The sequence below is a fragment of the Ceratocystis lukuohia genome (assembly GCF_044167205.1).
Source record: "Ceratocystis lukuohia strain C4212 chromosome Unknown Supercontig8_pilon, whole genome shotgun sequence".
Taxonomy (NCBI): Eukaryota; Fungi; Ascomycota; class Sordariomycetes; order Microascales; family Ceratocystidaceae; genus Ceratocystis; species Ceratocystis lukuohia.
The window spans coordinates 199,857-220,360 of NW_027263527.1; the positions used below are offsets into that span (position 1 = coordinate 199,857).

At 52.5% G+C, this 20,504-nt stretch overlaps 6 protein-coding genes across 6 annotated transcripts; 2 read left to right on the forward strand and 4 right to left on the reverse strand.

Moving 5' to 3' along the window:
- Positions 1-216: 216 nt before the first annotated feature.
- HOO65_080056 (reverse transcriptase) lies at positions 217-2,187 on the forward strand (the record flags this gene model as incomplete). The annotated part of the gene is made up of 1 exon (XM_071001409.1): positions 217-2,187. The coding sequence occupies one exon, from the start codon at positions 217-219 to the stop codon at positions 2,185-2,187; it is 1,971 nt and encodes a 656-aa protein (XP_070856287.1).
- A 2,688-nt stretch (positions 2,188-4,875) lies between these two features.
- Positions 4,876-5,334, forward strand: HOO65_080057 (putative double-stranded RNA/RNA-DNA hybrid binding protein; the record flags this gene model as incomplete). Its single annotated transcript, XM_071001410.1, has 1 exon — positions 4,876-5,334. One exon carries the CDS (start codon positions 4,876-4,878, stop codon positions 5,332-5,334), a length of 459 nt encoding a protein of 152 aa, XP_070856288.1.
- Positions 5,335-5,429: 95 nt separating this feature from the next.
- HOO65_080058 (RNA-directed DNA polymerase from mobile element jockey) lies at positions 5,430-8,111 on the reverse strand (the record flags this gene model as incomplete). Its single annotated transcript, XM_071001411.1, has 1 exon — positions 5,430-8,111. The coding sequence occupies one exon, from the start codon at positions 8,109-8,111 to the stop codon at positions 5,430-5,432; it is 2,682 nt and encodes an 893-aa protein (XP_070856289.1).
- A 254-nt stretch (positions 8,112-8,365) lies between these two features.
- On the reverse strand, positions 8,366-9,049 carry HOO65_080059 (putative kinesin; the record flags this gene model as incomplete). Its single annotated transcript, XM_071001412.1, has 1 exon — positions 8,366-9,049. The coding sequence occupies one exon, from the start codon at positions 9,047-9,049 to the stop codon at positions 8,366-8,368; it is 684 nt and encodes a 227-aa protein (XP_070856290.1).
- An 11-nt stretch (positions 9,050-9,060) lies between these two features.
- On the reverse strand, positions 9,061-9,861 carry HOO65_080060 (Endonuclease/Exonuclease/phosphatase family protein; the record flags this gene model as incomplete). The annotated part of the gene is made up of 1 exon (XM_071001413.1): positions 9,061-9,861. One exon carries the CDS (start codon positions 9,859-9,861, stop codon positions 9,061-9,063), a length of 801 nt encoding a protein of 266 aa, XP_070856291.1.
- A 3,240-nt stretch (positions 9,862-13,101) lies between these two features.
- Positions 13,102-19,857, reverse strand: HOO65_080061 (Protein pyrABCN; the record flags this gene model as incomplete). Its single annotated transcript, XM_071004107.1, has 2 exons — positions 13,102-19,154; positions 19,254-19,857. 2 exons carry the CDS (start codon positions 19,855-19,857, stop codon positions 13,102-13,104), a joined length of 6,657 nt encoding a protein of 2,218 aa, XP_070856292.1.
- Between the last annotated feature and the right edge of the window lie 647 nt (positions 19,858-20,504).

Consider the following 20,504-nt stretch of genomic DNA (forward strand, 5'->3'; position numbering starts at 1 on the left):
CCAAAGCCCGGAAAAAGGGATAGATCTGACCCGAAATCATACCGACTCATCTCTCTGCTTCCGACTCTAGGCAAAGCTCTGGAAAGGGCCATAGCCAAGAGACTGACCCATGAGGCGATGCTGAAAGGACTTTTCTGCGGGAACTACGCATGCGCCCTCCCCAAAAGAGCAGCATCGGATCTAACGCTCGCCTTGGTAAACGAGATCAGGGAAAACATGGAAAGAGGAGAACTAACCTCAATCTTGTCCTTCGACATACGGGGAGCCTTCGACGGCATCCTCCCCAACAGGATGGTCAGGAGACTCCAAGGGCAAGGATGGCCAGGTCACGTTTGCAAATGGGTTCAATCCTTTTTGGAATCGAGGACCTCACAGATAACGCTGGACGACACCACAGAGCCACCAGGAAACACGAGCGGAAGCCTCCCACAAGGGTCGCCAATCTCACCAATCCTGTACATGCTATTCATGGCGCCGTTATACTACAGCTGGAGCAACTACCTGAGAGGATATATGGACGACGGGCTCTGGCTGATAAAAGGCAGAACCTGGGAGAACTGCATCAGGGACCTGAGAGTAGTCATGGAGTACACCATTGGGTGGTGCACAGACAACGGGCTTCAACTGGACCACAAGAAGTCGCAGCTGTTACACATGACAAGGAAACGCACCCAAGACAACCCAGACTTGGAACTGACTGGAGCGCCTGTGATTAAGGCCACCCCTAGAAACGGCTCACTCAAATGGCTGGGAGTCCGCTTCGACAGGAGACTCAAATTCACAGCACACGTGAACGAGATAGCGGGAAGAATGGAAAAGTCAGTAAACAGCCTCTCGATCCTCAGAGGCTGTAGACACGGCGCCCCCGTGAAACAATTAGTCCAGGTAGTCAAATCCGGAATCATGGCGACTATGACATACGCGGCAGCAACTTGGTGGAAACCAGAGCAACGCGGCAACAAAGGCAAATCGAAGAAGCTGGGAAAGCCTCTTAGAAGAGCACTCCTAGTCGCCCTCCCGGCCTACCGCACTACTCCCACGGCCCTTATACACATGGCAGCGAACTGCCCACCAGCAGAAATCACACTGGACGCATCAGTCAAGAGGGAAGCAGTCAGGTGGCACTCACTGGATACAGCACACCCACTGTATGATCTGAAGGACTGCAAACACCAGAAGGAAATACTGAGACTCCTCCCGAAGCCCCTCCCCAGGTATGGCCCACTGTGTGTCAACCCGCCCCCAACATCAGTTCCCCCAGACGGGGCAAAAACAGAAGGGCTCCAGAAGGAAGAAGCGGCAGAGAGCCACCTCGCCTGGAAAGCAAGGTGTCCGCCAACAGACATCTGGCTGTACACGGACGGCTCTAAACTGGAAAACGGCTGGACAGGAGCAGGCTGGTGGGCAGAGAGCGAGGGAAACTGCATCACCGAAGGGGGATGGTCCTGCGGGAGATGGACAGAGGTAGCAGACGCCGAAATCCGAGCGATCAAGCACGGACTAGAGAGTCTGAAACAGTGGCACCTCACGCACAGCAGGACCATCTGGATCTGCACAGACAACCAGGCAGCGACGACGCGAATGAACTCCATGCAGAGGAAAGTGGGAACATCTCAATTCGACGTCGACAGGGCCAGGCAAACAGCACAGAACCTTAGAGCGCAGCACCCCTCACTCGAGGTACACTGCATCTGGGTCCCAGGTCACAGGGGAATTGAAGGCAATGAAAAAGCTGATGCCCTTGCTAAAAGTGCTGCAGTGGAAGTCTTTGAATATACCATGTCGCTAGCGAGAGCTAAGAGATGGCTGAGAGAGGACCTCCACCAAGCACACAAAGCCTGGTTCAAGGATCAGAAAACGGTTGTACACCATGCCACCAGGAAACTCATGGAATTCCCCCACCCAGACAAGCTGGGCGTTCCAGAAGGCCCCCGCAAGCACCAGGGAAAGATCCTGGCAGCGATATCAGGACACGGTGACTTCGCAGCATACCACCGAAGGATGAATCACCCGGACACTCGCAATCACTGCCACAGATGTGGCAGCGACAAGAAAGAAACCCACGAGTGGACCTGCCGGAAAAACTCAAAACCATGGAGCCATACCTTCGTGCAGAAGTTGCTGCTCTCTTCCAAAGGCAGAACGTCTCTGATCGGCGCGATTGCCAAACGGTCAAGCCCGACATGACAATCCAAGCAAACTAACAGCGGCGTGAACCGCCCCAACTAACTCTAAAGACACCAGGAAAAAAATCCCACTCCCGACAGAAGTCTCCCCAATGAAAAGTGCCGAGTACCTGACGTTCACCCCGGCCCGCCTCCGCTCCCCTCTGCTTCCGCTAGGTGAGATAAAGTCGGATGACGAACCCCCCCCCCCCCTCTCCCCACCTCTGACACAGCCGTTGGTTCTCCCCATAGGGAACCACTCCCCTCGCATTCAACACCCTCTGGAAATCTATTGCTTGCACAAACCTTCACCCAATCTCGCTCTTTGCTGCTTGACTGCTTGAAAATGTGTTTGCCTCAATGCTTTCCATTTCTGCTTTTGTTCCTTTTGCTCTTATCTTTCCTTCCCGCTTTGCTCTTCACCTGTCAGGTAATCGACCCGAACAAAGATCCCTATGGCACCGCTGGTGACCGGGGTTGGAGGACGGATTGATGGCCTACACAGGCCCATATACGGCGACCGAAAAAGCAGTCTTCTTACGGCCGAATCGAGAAGTCTGGACTCGAAAAACCTACATTTTTCTTGATCTGATCCCACGTCATAGAGATCCACGGAGCCACGACGCAGGTCAAGCTTAGATAGTTTTAGGTAGAGAATAAATACAACAACAACAACAACAACAACAACAGATATCTCCAATCTAAGTCCGATATGGTCTAGCGGTTAGGATTCCTCGTTTTCACCGAGGCGGCCGGGGTTCGACTCCCCGTATCGGAGACAGCTGGCGCAGCAGCGCTGTATATTTTTTAGGCGGGTCTTTCTTTTTTGTCCTTGCAAAGATGTCTAGGCGTTGATATTTGCTCGCGCGTTTGTTTGTATACTTACGTACGACTTCCGAATGAGAGCAGCTCTGGGTATTTGATAGCTGTGGAGAGATTTCAAGTAATCCAAGTGCACATATATTGTGTCCTGTGATTCCTTGTCTGGCATTTTTAGGTAAGCCCTGGCCGCCTCCTACTTGCATAATTGTTCTATAAGCGGTTGAGTAGGTTCTTCTGTCTCTGACAGGCGCTTGATCAAATCTCTGATTGGGGGTGGGGGTATTTCCTTTAACTTTTTCTATAGTTCCATATATTGCCGTTAGGTATAAGGGGTCGTTTGTGTGGCATGTAGATGCCTGTATCTTGCCTGCCCTTACCGTATCATGTTTTGGCAGATGGTTCCTAGCCTTGGGAAAGCTACTGGTCTATCTGTATACGCTTTGTTTGTTTGTCGTTGGTCGTTGCGTATGCTGACAGGGCAACTCGAGTTACGTCACGTGGCATGACCTCAAGTTTATCCATAGCTCTGTAGCGTTGCTTGTACATTCCCATTGGTGGCTGAGGTCCTCCGGTTTACCACAGTTTGGCAACTGGTCCTTTGTCTAGGCGCTTTGATGTGTGAGCCGGGAGTGTATCGATCGAAGTCGCCATCTCTGAAGCACACTGCCAAAATTCTAGCTACGGATCTTCAGTCCTTTCATCCAGTTCACCTTGAATGGTTTTATAGGTTCTAGCATCCTTTCAAGGTGGACAGTCTTTGGGCCGTTGTCTCTCATCCAGTCCTTGAAATCTGTCTTGAATGCGCTGTTCCTCCAGTGTCTCGCAGGTTGGAGACATTGTCCTCTCGGGAACCAGCAAATTTGCGCTCTCGAAGCCCACGTTTGCTAGATGATCTACTGTCTCATTTCCTGGGACTTCGCGGGCCTGTAGACCATGCCGGCCGGTTTGTCTAGTGCTAGGCTTTCCGGTCCGCCTTTCCACCTTGCGAAAATGCGCGGGACCTTGCCGATTTTGAGCTGAGAAGTGCCTGGTATTCTTATTCGCTTTAGTACCTCAAAAACTTTTCCATATCGTAAACGGCCCAGCCAGTTTCCATTCCGTTTGTTTTTTATTTTTGAGCCAGCAAAGCAAAGCAAAGCAAAACTTCCATTGCGCGTATTGCATTGTATTGTATTATTTTACGTCTACCTACCAGTTATTTCGCAGTAACACGACGGCATATTCCGGACAGGAGCTGCTGGCTGATGTCATCTTCCAGTAACTCCTGGGCGGTCAGCAGTTGCAGGTTTGCTTAGATTTCGAGCAACTCCTATGACTTTTTAGGGTCCGGTGCTTGGGCCAGGATGCATTGTATTGTATTTGAATTTGAATTTGAATTTATTTAACGTCTACTGGAATCACTAAGATCAAACGACGCCGGATTGGTTACCGGACAGAATTAACCCTTCTGCAGGGCTGACCACGGGTTTTGGACGAGAGAAGCTCGTATGCTCCCAAGCAAGCTTGTTACTCGTCTTCCGTCTGTAGTCGTCAGAAACAAAAAAAGGAAAAAGAAAAAGAAAAAAAAAAAAAAAAAAAAAAAAAAAAAAAAGAACAGGAAGCAGAGAACATAAAACAGAAAACAAAATGAAAACCCCGTCTAAACGCCCCTCCTCCCTCCGTGCTAGCCCGTCCCCTGTCATGTGTCTACTCGACACGCCCTCCATTTAGGGTCTAGTTTTTCCGCTAGGTACTTACAGGACCTATCCTCTCTGAGGAGTTTCTTTACGAACCTCCCCGCCAGTCTCGTGGCGTTGCCTATGCACTCCCATGGGTGACTGAAATCCTTCGGTTTGCCGCAGTTTGGCACTTGGCACTTTGTCTCGGCGTCCTGGTGGTTGAACCTGGTATGGTACTCCTCAAAGTCGCCGTGTTTGGAGCGCGCCGCCAAGATTCTCGCGACGGTGCCTCGGTTCAGCCCTCTCATCCAGTCCAGCTTATATGGCTTTGGGATTCCCAGCGCCCCTCCAAGGTGGTCGGTGTTTGGGCAGTTGTCTATCATCCAGTCCTTGAAGTCGGCCCTGAATGCATCGTTCTTCCAGCGTCTCGCCGCCGCCAGAGACATCGTCCTCTCTGGAACCAGCAGATCCGAACTCTTGCATCCCGCTTTGGCCAGCTGGTCCACTGCTTCGTTCCCTGGGACTTCGCAGTGCCCTGGGACCCAGTGTACCCTGCCGACCGGCTTGTCCAGCGAGAGGCATTCCGTTCCGCCTTCCCACTTTGCAAGGATGCGCCGGATCTCGTCGACCTCGAGTTGGGAAGTGCCTGGCTTCCTCATTCGCTTGCTGATGCGTTTCGCTACTCCTAGGTTGTCCACGCACAGATTCAGACCCTCTGCTTGTGGTGGAGCAACTTCTGCTGCGATCCTGACTGCTCTGAGGGCTGCGATCGCTTCCGCGTCCGCTACTTCCCTGTATTTCCCGCATGCCCCGGAGCCTTGCGCCAGGGTCTTGCCTCCGTGGTAAACGGCCCAGCCCGCACCAGTGTTCCCGTCGCTGTCACGCGAACCGTCTGAGTAGCCCAGATTGTGTCCTGAGATTCCTTCTCGAGCAGCTTAAGATGGGCCTTGGCCGCTTCTTCCTTGCTCAGTTTCTCTGCTAGTGGGTCGGGCGGGCCCTCCCCCTCTGGCAGGAGTTTGTCGGTATCTCTGATCGGGAACGGGAGCATTGCCTTTGCCTTGTCTATGGTGCCGTCTATCGTTGTTATGTGCAGGGGATGGTCTGTGTTGCATGTGTATGCGCGTATCCCACCCGCCCGTATCATTTCTTGACAGATTAACCTGAGGCTTGGGAAAGCCGCGAACCTGTATAGACTCGGCTTGTTCGTAGTCTTGTAGACCGGCAAGGCTGCCCGGATTCCGTCTCTTAGCACAACCTCCAGCTTGTCCAGGGCTGTCTTGCTTGCCATAGGGTACCATGTGGTGGCCGCGTACGTCAGCTGAGGCACCACACAGGCCCTTATGACCTGCAAAGCGGACTTTGGTGGAATTCCGAAGTAGACTCTGCTGAGGCGTCGAAGCACGTTGATGGTCCTTCGGGCTTTCGCCATCGTTTCTTTGCAGTGCTTATTGAAACTCAGGCTAGGATCCCACCAGACCCCCAACCACTTCATTTCGTCCATCGGGGCCAGCCACGTTCCATCTGGCATCTGGAGTTTCTCGTTCATGCCTGCGGCTTTGCGTCCTTTGTACAGGTGCATGAATCCCGTCTTGCTCCAGTCGATCTCCAGCTCGTTCTCGCTGCACCATCTCGTTGCCATTCTCAGCCATTCTCCTATCGACAGGAGGTTGGCCTTAACTGACCGTGATGATACGTAGATCAAGCCGTCGTCTGCGTATCCAAGACTCTGCATCTTCTTGAAGAGGTCTGCCATGAAGAGCATGTAGAGGATCGGTGAGGCCGGTGAGCCCTGTGGTAGGCTACCCCCGACTTTCCTCTCCACTGGGAGTCCTCCTTCCACAGAAAGGCTCACTTGCCTGTCCGTCAGGAAAGACGCCACCCACCTGCACAGGGATTCTGGCCATAGCTGGCTTCTCAGCCTGGCTATCAGCCTCTCTTTCTTGACCGCGTCAAAGGCGCCTTTGATATCAAAGGTGACCAGCGATGTGATCTTCTTGAGCTTTGATTCCCCTACGATGACATCCGCCAGTTTCCAGGTCAGGTCTGTGGCCGCCCTCCTGGGTACCGCTGACGCGTAGTGTGGCGGGATGATCCGTAGTTCGATCGCCTGTGTCGACAGCTTTCGCGCTATCACTCTCTCGAGGCTTTTCCCGAGGGTTGACAGTAGCGAGATCAGCCGGTAGCTCCTTGGGAGTCTCCTGTCTCGATATGGTTTCGGGATCGCCACCATCGTCGCAGCCTTGAATACTCTCGGGTGGCATCCGGTTTCCAGGCAGCAGTTGAAGAGCTTGACCACGCACTGTCCAAAGATCGGCCAGGCCAGCTTCCAAGCTGTGTTTGGGATGCCGTCCTCTCCCGGCGCCGTGTTCCCGGCGTGGAAGACCGCGTCTCTGACTTCTGTCGGCGTTAGCTTTCCCCAGAGTCTTGCCCTTGGGTTGGCTTCTTCCTCCGTCCTCGAGCGGTCTTCCGCCGGCTGGGTGTGGGTATCCAGAAGGGCTTCGGCCTTCTCCTGCGGTGTTCTTCTCGTAGTGCCGCCCTGGGTCAACGGGGGGAGTCCTCCGGCCGGGTTTGTTTTCCCCAGTCGGTTGACCATCCTGAACACATGGGTGGCATCCGTCATGTTCTCAATGGTCTGTCTCCATAGCTCCCGTTTCGCCGTTCGGATCTCAGCTTGGAACGCTCTTCTTTTCTCCTTGTACGCATCGTAGCTCGCGTCAGGGAAGTTGTCCGCCTCAGTTTGTCGCCATGCTGACCTCATCTCTCTGACCGCCCCCGTGCATTGCGGGTTCCACCACCTCTTGCCTGTGCCTCTGCCCAGGGCCTTGGGTGCCGCTTCGTCGAGTGCTTTGGTCATCGCTTTGATCAGCCCGGCTGCGAGCTCTTCTGCGTCCTCTGCCCTCAGGGCTTCCCTTGCGTTTAGAGAGGTAGACTCTCTTGCGCAGGCCCTCGTGAACTTCTCTGTGTCGAGCCTGTTCATGTTGTGCCGGGTCGCTCTGACTACATCGTCGATCTGTATGCCTTCGATGGTGGTGCTGAGGGGGAAATGGTCGCTGCCGCAGTTGAGCTCCTTCATGACCTTGGTCGTGCATCCGGTCTGGCCCAGCAGAGTGCTCGACGCGAAAGCCAAGTCAATCACCGATGGGGACTCCTTGCTGTGGAAGCAGGTGTTGTCATCTGGCTCGTTGAGCAGAGTGACGTCGTCTTCGCTTAGCCAGTCTAGGATCAAGGAGCAGTCTCTCGATTCGCTTTTCCTGCTGTCCCACATGTGTGAGTGCAGGTTGAGGTCACCGCAGAGGATCATTTTCTTGTCCTTCACTGTTTTCTGCGCCCGCACCAGTGCTACTCCTCGGGAGGTGTCTTGCGGGTTGGCGTTGTACACATTAGCAATGTGTAGGCCTTGTCCTGTCAGTTCCACTATGACTACATCTGCGTGTTCGCCGTCACAGACGGGTACGAGTGTCGCCATTATTGTGTTTCTGACATATGTCATCACCCTCGGCCTCGTGTCCCACTGCGTTAGTGGAGTCATGAGTTTGTATGCCGGGTGTGTGACTGTCCTCATTTCTTCTAGGGGTTTGCCTATATACGGTTCTTGAATGCATACGACATCCACCCCTTTCCTCTCTGCCTCTTCCATCAGAGCCAGGTGATTCGGCTGCCCTTTGCCAGCATTGAACTGCCAAATCACGCACCTTCTCTTGCGCCCCCTTATGTCCGCTCTCATACGGACTGGGTTTGGGGCTGCTCTCCCTGACGCGCCTTCGTGCGCGCGGATTTCCTCAAGCCTTGGGCTCCAGGGGCACTGGGGGTGGGCTCCGGCATGGGTGGCTCAGAGGCCTCGTTGCCCCTTGGGGCCGGGGCTTCCTCCGCCTCCACCGGCCGGTCCTCCGTCTGAGGGTTCCCTTCCGGGGTTTCCGGCCCTTCTTCTCGGGCCTCCATGGAGTCCGCCTGTTCTGCGGCCTGTGCTGGGGTCTTTTTGCTCGCCTTTGGGCAAGCCTTCCGTTTTTCGGAAGTGAGCTTTTGCTGCTCCTTCCTGATGACCCGTCTCTCCTCTGGGGTGGTTCCCTTCTTGCGAAGGGGGCACTCCTTGGAGTCTGCCGGGTGTGGGCCGCGGCAGATGAAGCAGGCGGAGACACATTGGTGCTCCACCTCGCAGCACGCTGGGTGCTTGCTGCTCTCGTGCTCGCTGGAGCCGCAGTGTCTGCAAAGCTGTGCCCTGGAGCACTTCTTTGCGTCGTGCCACCCGAAGCAGCGGGTGCACTGGGGGGTCGCCTTCGGTTTTTCTGCCAGCAGGCGGACCGGGACAAGTCTCGATCCCATCCTAAGTTGCCTGGGGACCTTCGCCCCGTTGGCTGGGATCTTGGCAATGAACGTCTTCTCATTGCCGCGGGTTTTTTCGGTCATGTAGACCGGGGCTATCCGGGTGGCTCCGCGAAGCAGACCCTGATCATCTCCTCAGTGACCTCTACCGCCTTGCCACCTCCGTTGAGGTGGCGCACGACCGGGCCAATGAGGTAGGCGTCTGTGTTCAGCGCCTGTGCTACCTCGGTGCCTGGTCCGAGGTATTTCTTGATTTTGTCGCTTTTCTCCAAGAGAGTGGTGCGACCGTCCTTGTTTGCTATGAGCGCGAAGCCGCTCTTCGTCTTTTGGACGTTCTTCAGAGCTTTCCCAAGCCCTGCGTCCAGCTTTTTAAGCTTCTCTGTCATTAGGAAGCTCTCGCAATCGCGCAGCTTGTTGCTTGCGCTGATTCGGACCAGGATTCTGTCGTCCTGGCGGGGTGCCGGGTGCGCGGTCTTACCCGCTTTGCGGCGCGTGACAGTCTGCCACTCTCCGCCCTGTTTGGCGGTCTCGTGGGACTTGGGTTCTGGGGCAGGGCTCTGTTTGCCTGCCGTTGCTTGCGCGGCTAACTTGGCCACCTCTGCGAAGGAGAGGGCCACATTCGCGTCCTTGGGGGTCATGTTGGCCTCCTTGGGTTGTCCCTGGCCTTTCTTATCCCTCTTCAGCGTGTTGCTGGTCTTTCCCATGAGGATGTTTTCCAACATCCGCACCGCCGTCTCGAGGAATTCCGCTTTCACGGCTCTGGCGGTCTGGGTGGCTTCTCGAGCGCAGTGCGTCTCGATCACTTCCATCAGGGGGATGATGAGCCTCTTGGCTTCATCCCTGCGCTCCTTGAAGGCGCGTTCTTGGGCCTCGAAGCTCCTCAGCAGGCTGGACATGATGGTCCTCTGCCTCTGGGGTCTTCGGTCGGTGTCGTGAGTTTGTTGTTTTGTTTGTTTGCTGTCAAGATTTTCCAGGGTTGCTTAGGGTTAGTTCCTTGTCCTGGAGTTGTAAGAGTTAAGTTTTTTTGGCATTGTATTGTATTGTATTATTTTACGTCTAAAGGGCCAGGATGCGATTGATTGATTGATTGTACTATTTAACGTCTACCTACAGCTATTTCACCGTAATACGACGGCCTTCCGGCCGGGAGCACCTCCCGGGCGGTCCGCAGTGACAGGAACGCATAGACTTCAACCTTCTCCTATGACTTTTTAGGGTCCAGCAATATAGCCAGGAGGGTCTCTGTATAGCGCGGCCCGAGGGCGTACCTGTCGGGTTCTAGGATTGGTTACCTGATATTTTTGGTTGGTGGAGGCCCCGTGTAAAAACTAGTCTAAAAGGCCCCCGGCTGTCGGCACGGGGGGTAGGCCCCGGCGGAGTACAGTGGTTTTGTCCTTCTATGCGTGGCTGCTGCAACACCTTTGGTTTTCCCATTTTCCACATCCCCCTTTCCCCACCGACAAAAAACCCCAGACAAACCCTAAACCCAGAAGTGGAATCGACTCCCAACTTCCCCACAAACATTCGTTCCTCTGAAAAATCTGCTATGTGTCCTGAAGCCATGAAGATCATGGAGACAAGACAACAGATTCCAGTGCAGTCTGGGCATCCCGTCAAGCGACGAGAAAGTCAACCATACTGTGTGAGCATCCGAGGGCTCATGGTCTATCCTTCCACCGCCCTAGTGGCCGCTGCCTCATGCGGTGTGGATGTGACCTAAGGCAGCCCCCTTTCTAGTGACCTGCCACAGTCACCAGTCTGTCCGAGGACAGAGGAGCGAGAGAAAAAACAAAACATAAGAAAAAGGTGTGGACTGTGTGAACTCTCAAATACTCAGTCCTGAGCGTGAAGGTGAACTCCTTGAGTTGGAGTGGTGTTGTGGCGATGAGGAGTTGGCGATCGCGAAAGTTGTCGTGAAAATGGGGGCGAGTCGACGACGAGGTTGTTCCTCAAAGTTGGGCAAGAGCGGCCTCAAGGCTCCACAGCTCATTGTCAGAATCCATGACGGAGTCAAAGAAAAAGAAAAGAATGAAAGACGCTCATCAGTGTCATAGGCGTCGTCCTCTAGCAGCCCGGAAGAAGGGGAGGCGCCAGACCTCAAAGGTACCCCCCGAGGGTTGTAAGAGGGAGAGTTGGGGCCAGGATGCGAGCCCTCAGTATCTCTGTTTAATGCCAAATAAGGCCGTTTTTTTTCCAAGGCAACGTGCCTGAGTGGTTAAAGGGTATGACTAGAAATCATATGGGTTCGCCCTCACAGGTTCGAATCCTGTCGTTGTCGATTTGTTGTTTCTTTTTGCTCAGTCCAGAATCTTTTATTCCGCTACGTGATCTTTGATACACATCGCTCGTCAGGTCTTTTATGTGCCTTAGCTCTCGGTGTTTGTTTACCTACCAATTGTTCTTTTTTTTTTTTTTTTGCGGCTGAGAGGCCCCCCCCACCCATGTCTTATTTGACATATCCCTCCCCTATCCCCCTGCATACATGTTTATGCAGGGCACATGCAAGCAACTATTTGATAAGGGCGAACTATCAACAGGCCCCCGTATTCCCGGCATATAAAGATGCCGCAGCCCCTCCCCCCCTTTTTCATTTTTCATTTTTTCCCTTCTTGTGTGAGCAGTAGAGATAGAAGAGGAAAAAAAAAGGCATAACTGTGCTCTCTTCTATGACGGTCCTTGACATAAGCTTGCCGCTCACGATTGTTTCGTCCCATTTGTCCGTCCATTCTGAGACTTTCTCAGCATGTCTATATTCTCTTTCCCACACCGCCGCCCCCCTCCTCCTCCTCCTGTCTCTTCTGATAGAAGTCCCCCTCCACGTCCTATCTACCGCCATCTTTCAACACATGCTACTACTAGCGCCTTCACAGTCACACCGCAGAGCAAGAGCACCCGGGCTACTAACCGACCACATATCGCTGTTTACAACCGCAAATTGAACAGCAGCAGCAGCACTGGCCAAAGCCCTAACGCGCGGCCTAGACCTGGTTTTAGTCCTAGTACTACTCATTGTGGGACCTTCCCTTTGGCCCGCTCCGCACCCATTCCGCACCCGCAACTGTTATCCCCTCCATCAGCATATCCTTGCACATCTAACTCGCCTAGGAGCTCTTCCCAGTTACCTGCATCGCCTGTCATCTGCGCTAGTCGCCTGCTTTTACGTAGTCAGCGACCTGGTCGGAGCCCAAGGAAGGCCCTGGCAGCTCGGGGAAATCCACCAAAGAGAAGCTGGCATGAGAGGATGTGCGAAGTGCGGCACGAAGATTTCCTAGAAAAGGATAATGAAGGAGGGAGTATACATTAGACTTAAGAGTTTAGTCCTATGTCCAGAGTCCATAAGAGCATTCATTATATTTCCCTTTTAGTTGAAGAGAAGACAATAAGGCGTATTATACGTAGCATGAGAAAGGAAAAGGCTTGTGTGCAGACACAACCTTGATCAACTAGAACCTTTTTGTCACGTCTCTTGTAAGATCGCAACACACCAGCCTTCGGCCCAATCGCCCAATTTCAGGCAGGCCTCATTCTGCATGCCTCTTATGCCTGCGACGAGAAATACAGCATTCGCAGGACTGGAAGCAACATATATATATGTTTGCCTCTACTGCTTCTGTTATCCCTTGTAAGTGAATTGATGCAGTTGTCAAGGTCGCAAGGATTCTCGTCAGCGCCGTTAATCACCCTGCGGTGCAATGGCTGGGTCTTGTCATGACGGACTATAGTAAAAGGGGTCTTGAAGAAAACGCAAACACCTAGGCTCAAGGAGAGCTGCATCGTAGAAGTCAAAAAACCAACAACTTGGGGATGCCTTGATTAGAAGTGACTCGGGCAAAGAAAGAAGACATCGGTTTACCTTGCGCATAATTCAACCACAGCACCTAGAAAAGCTGGTGTTTATGTACTGAGTCCCTCTCCTCTCAAAGAAGCCATTAGCCTCATCCTACTTCAACGGGGGAATGCAATACATGCTCAAAATAAAAGGCAAGATTGGAAATAAAAAAAGAGACAATATAGTTATAGCAAACATAGGTAGGTTTTTATATTAAAACAACATGTCTAAAAACAAAAGCAGCAACTCCTAAAAAAGCAGAAATACCCTTTCAAGAATAGAAAAAGGGTGAACACCAAAAACAATCTCAAGCCAGAACAAGTGCCAACAGAGCCATGCGGCAGTACAGGCCGTAGCGCATCTGTCTAAAGTAGGCCGCACGCTGATCAAAGTCGACCTCCTCGGCAATCTCATCAACACGCGGCAGCGGGTGCAAGACGACACAGTTGCTTTTGGCATGCTGCAGCGTCCTGTTGTTAATAATGTATGAGCCTTTAACGCGCACATAGTCTTCCTCAGACGGGAAGCGCTCGCGCTGCACTCGTGTGCAGTATAGGACATCCGAGTTAGCCAGGATTTCGGGTGTTAGCGTTTCCGACTCGCTAACTAGCTGGCCAGCTGAAATCAGCTGCTGACGTACTTCGGCTGGTAAACCAAGACCCTTGGGTGCGACAACATTGACACGCACGTTATAGTGACGCAAGAGGTACACTAGAGAGTGCACCGGGCGGCCATATAGCAGGTCTCCAAGGAAGGTGATGGTCAGACCCTCAACCGTGCCGCGCTCTTCACGAATCGTAAAGAGATCCAAAAATGCCTGCGTGGGGTGCTCCTTACTGCCGTTGCCACCATTGATCACCGGTACTTGGCTGTACTTGCGCGCTATATCGACCGAAGACTCCTCGGGGTGGCGAAGTACAATACCATCAGCGTAGCATGCCATAGTACGAAGAGTATCCTGAAGGGTCTCACCCTTTTTAACAGACGACGAGCTAGTTGCCACATTAATCACACGACCGCCTAGACGCTGCATAGCAGCGTCAAACGAGCACGATGTACGGGTTGACGGCTCGTAGAACAGGGTGGCTAGAACCTTTCCGCGAAGAATGTCCAAAACACCCTCACGCTGCACACCTAGGCGCATTTGCTGGGCAAGTGTGAACAGTGTATGGAGGTCCGACCGGGTGAACTGCTTCACTGACAAAATCGAAGTGTCTTTGAAGGAGGCCGAGTGGGGCACTGAAATTGACGGGTTCAGCAGGCCAAGGGAAGGCACCATGGCATCATCAAAGCCGGCACCATGACCACCGATAGCAGGTGACGCAAGCTCCTGGTTGCGAGAACGAAGCTGAGTAGGAGATAGCAAAGAACCGCGGCGGTCAATCTGCTGAGAATCAGTCTCAGTGACTGAGGCAATTGACTGATGCGCAGGTCCCAGAGTAGGTGACTTCATGGGACGGCGGTGAGACGACATGTCCTGGCCAGTAGGAGCGGTGTTTAGGAATTTGCCATCTAGGCAAACAGTGCGGTTGTGGAACGTCACGCGTTGTACGGCACCATGCAGGGAGCGCTTGGCAAGCGGAGAGTTGGGCGAAGCAGTATAGGGGCGGTCAAGCTCAACCTCGATGGAAGTGCCGTACTGCTCATGTAGCTCAAAGATCTCCTTGGGGTTGTCGTACAGACGAAGCTTAATGTCATCCAGAGTCAGACGTCCCTCGCTGACAGCAGTCAACAGCAGAGGCAGAGCTTCGCTCAGGCCGACCGCAACATCAGGAGTGCCGCTAGCAGCTGAGGACAGCTGGTAAGGCAGGCTACCGATAGAAAAGACGTCAATAGTATCGATGTGTTCCCATAAAGCAGCCTGATCCTCCTTTGAGGGGAACTGGTCACCAGCCTCCTCCTTGGTTAGGAAAAGAGCATGGACTGAAACATCGCAGGTAACCTTGAGGCCCTTGGCTTTGCTAAGCGCAACTAGGCGGATATCGTCCTTGTTGGTAATTGATGTCAAGTGGATATGGCGGCCGTGCAGACTAGCCAACAGAAGAATCGAGGCCAGGTCAGTTTGCTTAGCATCGGTGACAATGGGCTTGGACGAAGGCCATGAGTCAAAGTGAGCACTGACAGCAGCAACCTTGCTAATGTTGCCAGACAACTGGTTGAAGGGGATGAAAAGGGAGCCAACTTCTCCAGCGACTAGGCTAATCTGGTCAGCATTATCAGAAGTAGCAGACACGGAAAGATTCCAGTCGCAAGCACCAACTGGGCTGTTCTCCTGAGCCTGTTTCAAGCTCTTGGCGTCAGTGATAGAGCCCTTGGTGCCCATGGGCATGACACGAATCATAGTGAAACCAGCAGCAATTGAAGTCTCAGCAACAGTCTGGAAGTCATTGTTATTAGGCGAGACAATTCCAGGAACAAAGGCAGCAATGTTAATCAAACCAGGCAGGACCGCAGTTCTGTTGCTGGTGTGGCAATCACGACGGCTAACATCCATGCTGAAGTTGCGAGCAAGAGCCTCAATCAAGATCTTGGCATTCTTGACGTTAGTGACTAGGGGGACCTGGTAGTCAACGGCCATACGACGAGTCTGGTAACCTTTGCTGACGTAGCTAGCTGGGCGTCTGTACTTGTTGCTGGATGGAAGGTTAATGTACAGGTCGATCATGTTGTTGGCCAGATGCTGTGTCAGAGAAAACTCGGAGTTTTTATCCTCATCGTCGCCTAGGACCTCCAGGTACTTGACGGGAATGCCGTGGCTCTGTAGGAAATCAGCAGTACCCGATGTAGCAAACAGATTATAGCCGAGTTTCTGTAGCTTTTGGATCGAAGGAAGCATTTCCTGCTTGTCTTTGTAGGAGCCAATAGATAGCAGAATATTCTTCTCGGGGATTTTGTAGCCAGTTGAGATCAGAGCCTTGAGATAAGCTTCGTACTTGTCAGCGCCAAAGCAGGCAACCTCGCCAGTAGAAGCCATCTCAACGCCCAGAACAGGGTCAGCACCAGAGAGACGCGAGAACGAGAACTGGGGCACCTTGACACCAACACATTGGGGGGGGATATCAGTAGCGGGGTACTCCTGCAGCGGCTTGCCCATAATAGCCTTGGTAGCCATCTCAATCAGATCAACGCCCATGACTTTGGAAACAAAAGGGAACGAGCGCGAAGCGCGGACGTTGCACTCAATAACCTTAATGTCATTATCCTTGGCAATGAATTGGATGTTATACGGACCAGTGACATTCAGAGCAGCACCAATCTTGCGAGTAGCCTCCTCAATGCGAGCAATCGTGGTCTTTTCCAGATCTTGAGGGGGGAGAATCAATGTAGCATCGCCAGAATGGACACCAGCGTTCTCAACATGCTCAGAGATGAAGTGGCCGACAGTCTTTCCGTTTACGGCAACAGCATCCATCTCAATCTCCTTGGCATTCTCAATGTACTTGGTGATAACCACTGGATGCTCGCGGGAAACCTCGGCAGCCTGAGCCAGATAGGTCTCTAGATCCTTCTCAGAATAGACTGTATTCATGGCAGCACCCGAAAGTACATACGAGGGGCGCACAAGAACAGGGTAGGAGACCTTGTTGCAAAAGCTGCGAGCCTCGTCAAAACTAGTAAGCTCTTTCCAAGTTGGCTGATCAACCCCAATGCTATCCAGCATACGCGAGAACTTGTAGCGGTTCTCAGCAGTGTCAATCATCTCGGGCGAGGTACCAAGATACTTGACACCAGCTCGCAGCAGAGGAAGAGCAATGTTGTTAGGTGTCTGTCCGCCCATGGCACCAAGAACACCAGAAGACTTCTCAAGCTCGTAAATATCCAGAATAGTCTCGAGGTTAATGTTCTCGAAGTACAGTTTGTCAGCCTCATCGTAGTCAGTAGAGACTGTCTCAGGGTTGTAGTTGACCATGATGGTCTTGTACTTGAGACTGCGAAGCGTGCGAATAGCGCGAACCGAGCACCAATCAAATTCGACAGACGAACCAATACGATACACACCAGAACCAAGGACCATGACACCATTGTCATCAAACGAAACGTCGCTCTCAGTAGCATTGTAGGTCAGGTACAGGTAGTTGGTTGAGGCCGGGAACTCAGCAGCAACAGTATCGATACGCTTGACAAACGGCATAATCTGGGCTTCAGAGCGCAGCTTACGAATGGCAATTTCGTTGGAGCTCCAGAACTTGGCCAGCTGGCGATCCGAGAAACCAAGGCGCTTGGCCTCTAGAAGCAGACCGGGGGTCTTGACAATGTCAGAGGTAGTGAGCTTGCCCATTCTAATAGCAAAGTCGCTCAGGCCCTTCAGCTTGTTCAAGAACCATTTGTCAATCTTCGTCAGCTCCCAGATCTTGTCAACAGTGTAGCCCGAATGCATAGCATTGGCGATGGCAAAGAGGCGCTGATCAGAGGGAGTTTGCAGCTCATCGTCGATAGACATGAGAGCAGGAGTCTCACCAAAGCCCACGTTGTGGAAGTCAATAGAGCGAATCGCCTTTTGGATGGCTTCCTCAAAGGTACGGCCAATGCTCATGACTTCACCAACCGATTTCATAGAAGATCCGAGCTGAGTAGACACACGAGTGAACTTCTTCAAATCCCAACGGGGCATCTTTACCACGCAGTAATCCAGTGAAGGCTCAAAGCAGGCGCAGGTAGACTTGGTAACGGAATTCTTGATATCCTTGAGAGGAATTCCCAGACCTAACTTAGCAGCAATAAAGGCAAGAGGATAACCAGTAGCTTTGGAGGCCAGAGCCGAAGAACGCGACAAACGGGCGTTGACCTCAATGATACAGTACTCCTTAGAGTCAGGGTTCAAAGCATACTGGATATTGCATTCTCCAACGACACCTAGATGGCGAATGACGTTGACAGCAGTAGTACGCAACATGTTGTAATCTTCATCAGACAGAGTCTGCGAAGGAGCAACAACAATAGAGTCGCCAGTGTGGATACCAAGAGGATCGAAGTTCTCCATGTTGCAAACAGTAATGCAGTTGTCCTGGGCATCGCGAACAACCTCATACTCGATTTCCTTCCAGCCTTTCATGGAGCGCTCAATCAGGACCTGGGGGGAGGCGGCAAAGGCCTTGTTACATAATTCAACCAGTTCCCCCTCGTTATTGGCAAAACCGGAGCCTAGACCACCCAAAGCGTAGGCGGCGCGGACGATGACCGGAAAGCCGATCTCCTTGACCACGTGCAGGGCCTCGGTGACATTGTTAGCGGAGGCAGACTTGGCACACTTTTCACCGATGGACTCCATGCTACGAGCAAATAGTTCACGATCCTCAGTAGTGATGATGGTGTCAATAGGAGTGCCCAGAACCTTGACGCCGAGTTTCTCAAACTCATCCTTAAGCTGGATACCAACAGACAGAGCGGTCTGGCCGCCAAATGTGCAGTAGATGGCATCAGGCTTTTCATGGAGGATGACCTTCCGGACAAAGGTAGCGTTGACAGGCAGGAAGTATACCTTATCAGCAAGACCCTTGGAGGTTTGAATAGTAGCAATGTTGGGGTTGATGAGGACTGTGTAGATACCCTCCTCCTTAAGAGCCTTGATGGCCTGCGAGCCGGAGTAGTCGAACTCACCAGCCTGGCCAATAGACAAACCACCAGATCCGAGAATAAGGACTTTTTGAACGTGGACACGGCTAGGAACCTGGCTTTCGTCTGTGATCTCATCAGGGAACGAGACGGGGGCGTTCAGGGCCGTGGGGTCCTGGGCACACTTGGCAACAGAGTCCAAGAACACGTCAAAGAGGAACTCGGTGTCACGGGGACCAGGTGTGCTTTCGGGATGGAATTGGACACTGAAGAAGGGCTTGCTGGTATGGATAATACCTTCATTAGAGCCATCATTGGCGTTGACAAACAGCTCCTTCCATCCATCAGCTAGAGATTCGACATCCACAGCATAACCGTGGTTCTGGGAGGTGATGTGGCACTTTCCAGTGACTAAACTAGTGCAGGGAATGTTGTGACCACGATTACCAAACTTCATCTTCTTGGTTGAGGCCCCAGAGGCACGTGCCAGCAGCTGATGACCCAAGCAAATACCAAAGATGGGAGTCTTGGTAGCCTCAAGGGCAGCTGCTACATGCTTAGAAGTGGTGGTAAGAACTGAGGGATCGCCAGGGCCGTTGGACAGGAACAGACCATCATAGTCAGTTTCCTTGGAAATGTCGAAGTCCCAAGGGACAACCTTGACCTCCACCCCGCGCTTGAGAAGGCAGCGTAGCTGGTTGTATTTCAAACCAACATCCAGGCAGAGTACTCTAAGGGTCCGGCCGGAGGGGTGCTTGCGGGCAGCGTCGACGGGGGGTTTGTAGAGCTTGGGTTCTTTAATGGACACTGAAGAGAAAGACTATGGGTTAGCAAGGCGCAATTTAGACGGCAAGAATCAGGGGGTTGAAGGACAGGAAGTTGGGCAGTTTAGAAAAGGAATCTTACCCTCGGCAACCAAGTTCTTGGCATTAGGATCAGTCCAGGCAATGTCCTCAAACTCATCTAGAGGAAGAGGCTTGGTAAAGAATTCCAAATCGGAGCCCACAGCCGTGGCCTTGTGCATCCGGAGGCGGGCCAAAGTGCTTCCATTCTCACGAATGCGCTTAGTCAGCTCACGGGTGTCAACACCGTAGATGGCGGGGACATCCTGCTCCTTGAGCCAAGCACCCAACGAAGAGGTGGCTAGGTAGTGGGAGTAGTCCTCGCCGCAGTAACCAGCGACAACAAGACCAGCAACGTGAATGCTGTTGGACTCGAAATAGGTGGGCAGGTCGCCCAAGACGTTGTCCATGACCGTGCGGTCAGGCACGCCATAGTTTCCGACCATGGGGAAAGTGATGACCAGAATCTGGCCGCGGTACGACGGGTCTGTCACCGACTCGGGATAACCGACCATTCCGGTCTGGAAGACCAGCTCTCCAGCAACGGTTTTTTGAGCACCAAAGCTGTAGCCCTGGTAAGATGAGCCATCGTGCATCTCAAGACACACGAGACGGCCATTGTCGGCTTTGGCAAGCCGGGACGAGGCCGGAGGCTTGGAGAATGACATTTTGAAAAAGGGTGAGAGGGGGGGGGGGGGTATCAGGTATAAAAAGAGGGAAAAATGGAGAAAAAAAAATAAAAAGAATTACACAGCCGAAAATGAGCAGACGAAGCTACTCACGAGGGAGAAACTAGGAAAACAAAAGAAAACAAGTGCTTTTTTGATATGGAGATGTGAAGCGGAAGTCTGCCAGTGAAGCGCCGCGCACAAGAAATAAGGAGAAATAATTTTCAAGGCCACAAAAAGAAGGTAATCCAACTTTCACGGGCCGTAATAAGGAAGGAGAGAATCTTTACTCCAAAGAAGAAAGAGCTCAACAAATATGGCAGGTAGGAGAGAGGGCAGCAATTGCAAGAAGCGAAAATAGAAACGCAGAGAATGTGGAGAAGACGGCTATCCAAGAAGACGCGAAGAGGGCGGGCACTTCAACAAGGTCTTGTAGGCAAAAGTCTTAAAAGAGAAAAAGAAGTTGATTGAGTATCTTTTTTCTTCTCAGTGTTCTTTTCAGCTGGTTCTCCAAGTTCTCGCGAAGGGCCGACCACAACGAGTTGCTTGAGTCTGAAGAGAGAAAGGAAAAGAGGAAGGAGAAGCAGAGAAACAGGAAGCTTCCCACTCAGGTCCGGGTGGCGGACCCGGCTCTATTTGAACCTTTT